This window comes from Silene latifolia, chromosome Y (genome assembly GCF_048544455.1).
Source record: "Silene latifolia isolate original U9 population chromosome Y, ASM4854445v1, whole genome shotgun sequence".
In the NCBI taxonomy this organism is placed as follows: domain Eukaryota; kingdom Viridiplantae; phylum Streptophyta; class Magnoliopsida; order Caryophyllales; family Caryophyllaceae; genus Silene; species Silene latifolia.
Window position 1 is genome coordinate 370164742 of NC_133538.1, and position 1189 is coordinate 370165930.

Genomic DNA, 1189 nt, shown 5'->3' on the forward strand with positions numbered 1-1189 from the left:
AAGGGGAGACAGTGAGCAGGAAAATGAGAAGAATGGGTATAGCAGGGTGTCTTTTGGTGCACACTCATACAAAGAGGTACTTAAGTCTCCTGGTAAAGCTGGTGCAGCTGGAAATGGTAGTGGTAACCCTCTTATTTTATCTAATGGATAGTATAGGGTTCTGGAATGTTAGGGGAATGAATAGAGTTGGTAAACAGAAGGCTATTAATTTCTTTTTGCAAAATAAAGGAGTAGGTCTTTTTGGCTTATTAGAAACAAAAATAAAGAGCAAAGCTTTTCATAAAGTTGTAAATAATTTTAATAATTGGAGTATATCTACTAATAGTGGATATCACAATGGAGGTAGGATTTGGATTCTTTGGCAGCCTAGGTCTTTTAGGGTCCATTTTCTGGAATACAATGCTCAATTCATCCATATGAAGGTAGAATCTTTAGTGAGTAAGACTGTCTTCTATCTGATAATGGTGTATGCCTTCAATGGTATTAAAGATAGAGCTCCTCTTTGGGGACACTTGAGGAGAATTGCAGGGACTATTGTTGGACCATGGGCTATAGCAGGAGATTTTAATTGTGTATTGGCGAAAAATGAGAGAGTTGGTGGAAATGTGCCTAATTCGAAATGGAGCCTTTTAGGGATTGTGTAGCATTTGTGGTGTCCTGGACATAGCACTCTCGGTGCTCTATATACTTGGAATAACAAACAACAGCCTGAGGAGAGGATATATAACAGATTGGACAGGGTATTGATTAATAAGGACTGGTGTGATCATCTGAAAGACTTGTATGCCCATTTTCTTCCAGAGGGATTGTATGATCATACACCTTGTATTGTGAGCAGCAACAAGCAAGTGCAGGGCAAGAAATGCTTCAAGTATTTCAATATGTGGGGTGGATCCAAGGAGTTCATTCCTATTGTGAGAAATACCTGCGTCTAGAGTAGATGGGACTCCAATGTTTAAGCTTGTTAAGAAATTGAAGTCTGAAACCTGCTTTAAAGCAACTGAACAGGGAGAAATTTAGTGACATTGAACAAGCAGCTGATATCAAATAGAAGCAGATAGAGGAATTACAAGAGTAGCTAGGCAAAGATCCATCAGATATGCAGAAGAGAGCTCTTGAATTAGAAGCTATTGCCAGTCTGAAAGAGTTATCTGCAGCAAGAGATAGCTATCTAGCTCAAAAGGCAAAG

General features: G+C 39.0%; 1 protein-coding gene across 1 annotated transcript; it reads left to right on the forward strand.

Moving 5' to 3' along the window:
- The first annotated feature begins 461 nt into the window (after nt 1-461).
- On the forward strand, nt 462-935 carry LOC141631830 (uncharacterized). The gene is made up of 2 exons (XM_074444450.1): nt 462-605; nt 708-935. Exons 1-2 carry the CDS (start codon nt 462-464, stop codon nt 933-935), a joined length of 372 nt encoding a protein of 123 aa, XP_074300551.1.
- The last annotated feature ends 254 nt before the right edge of the window (nt 936-1189 follow it).

Bases quoted from the DNA above. Each gene is read 5' to 3' on its own strand.
- LOC141631830 (XM_074444450.1), top strand. From the start codon at position 462: ATGGTGTATGCCTTCAATGGTATTAAAGATAGAGCTCCTCTTTGGGGA. The intron at 606-707 runs GTGCCTAATTCG...AACAAACAACAG, and splicing joins ATGAGAGAGTTGGTGGAAAT to CCTGAGGAGAGGATATATAA.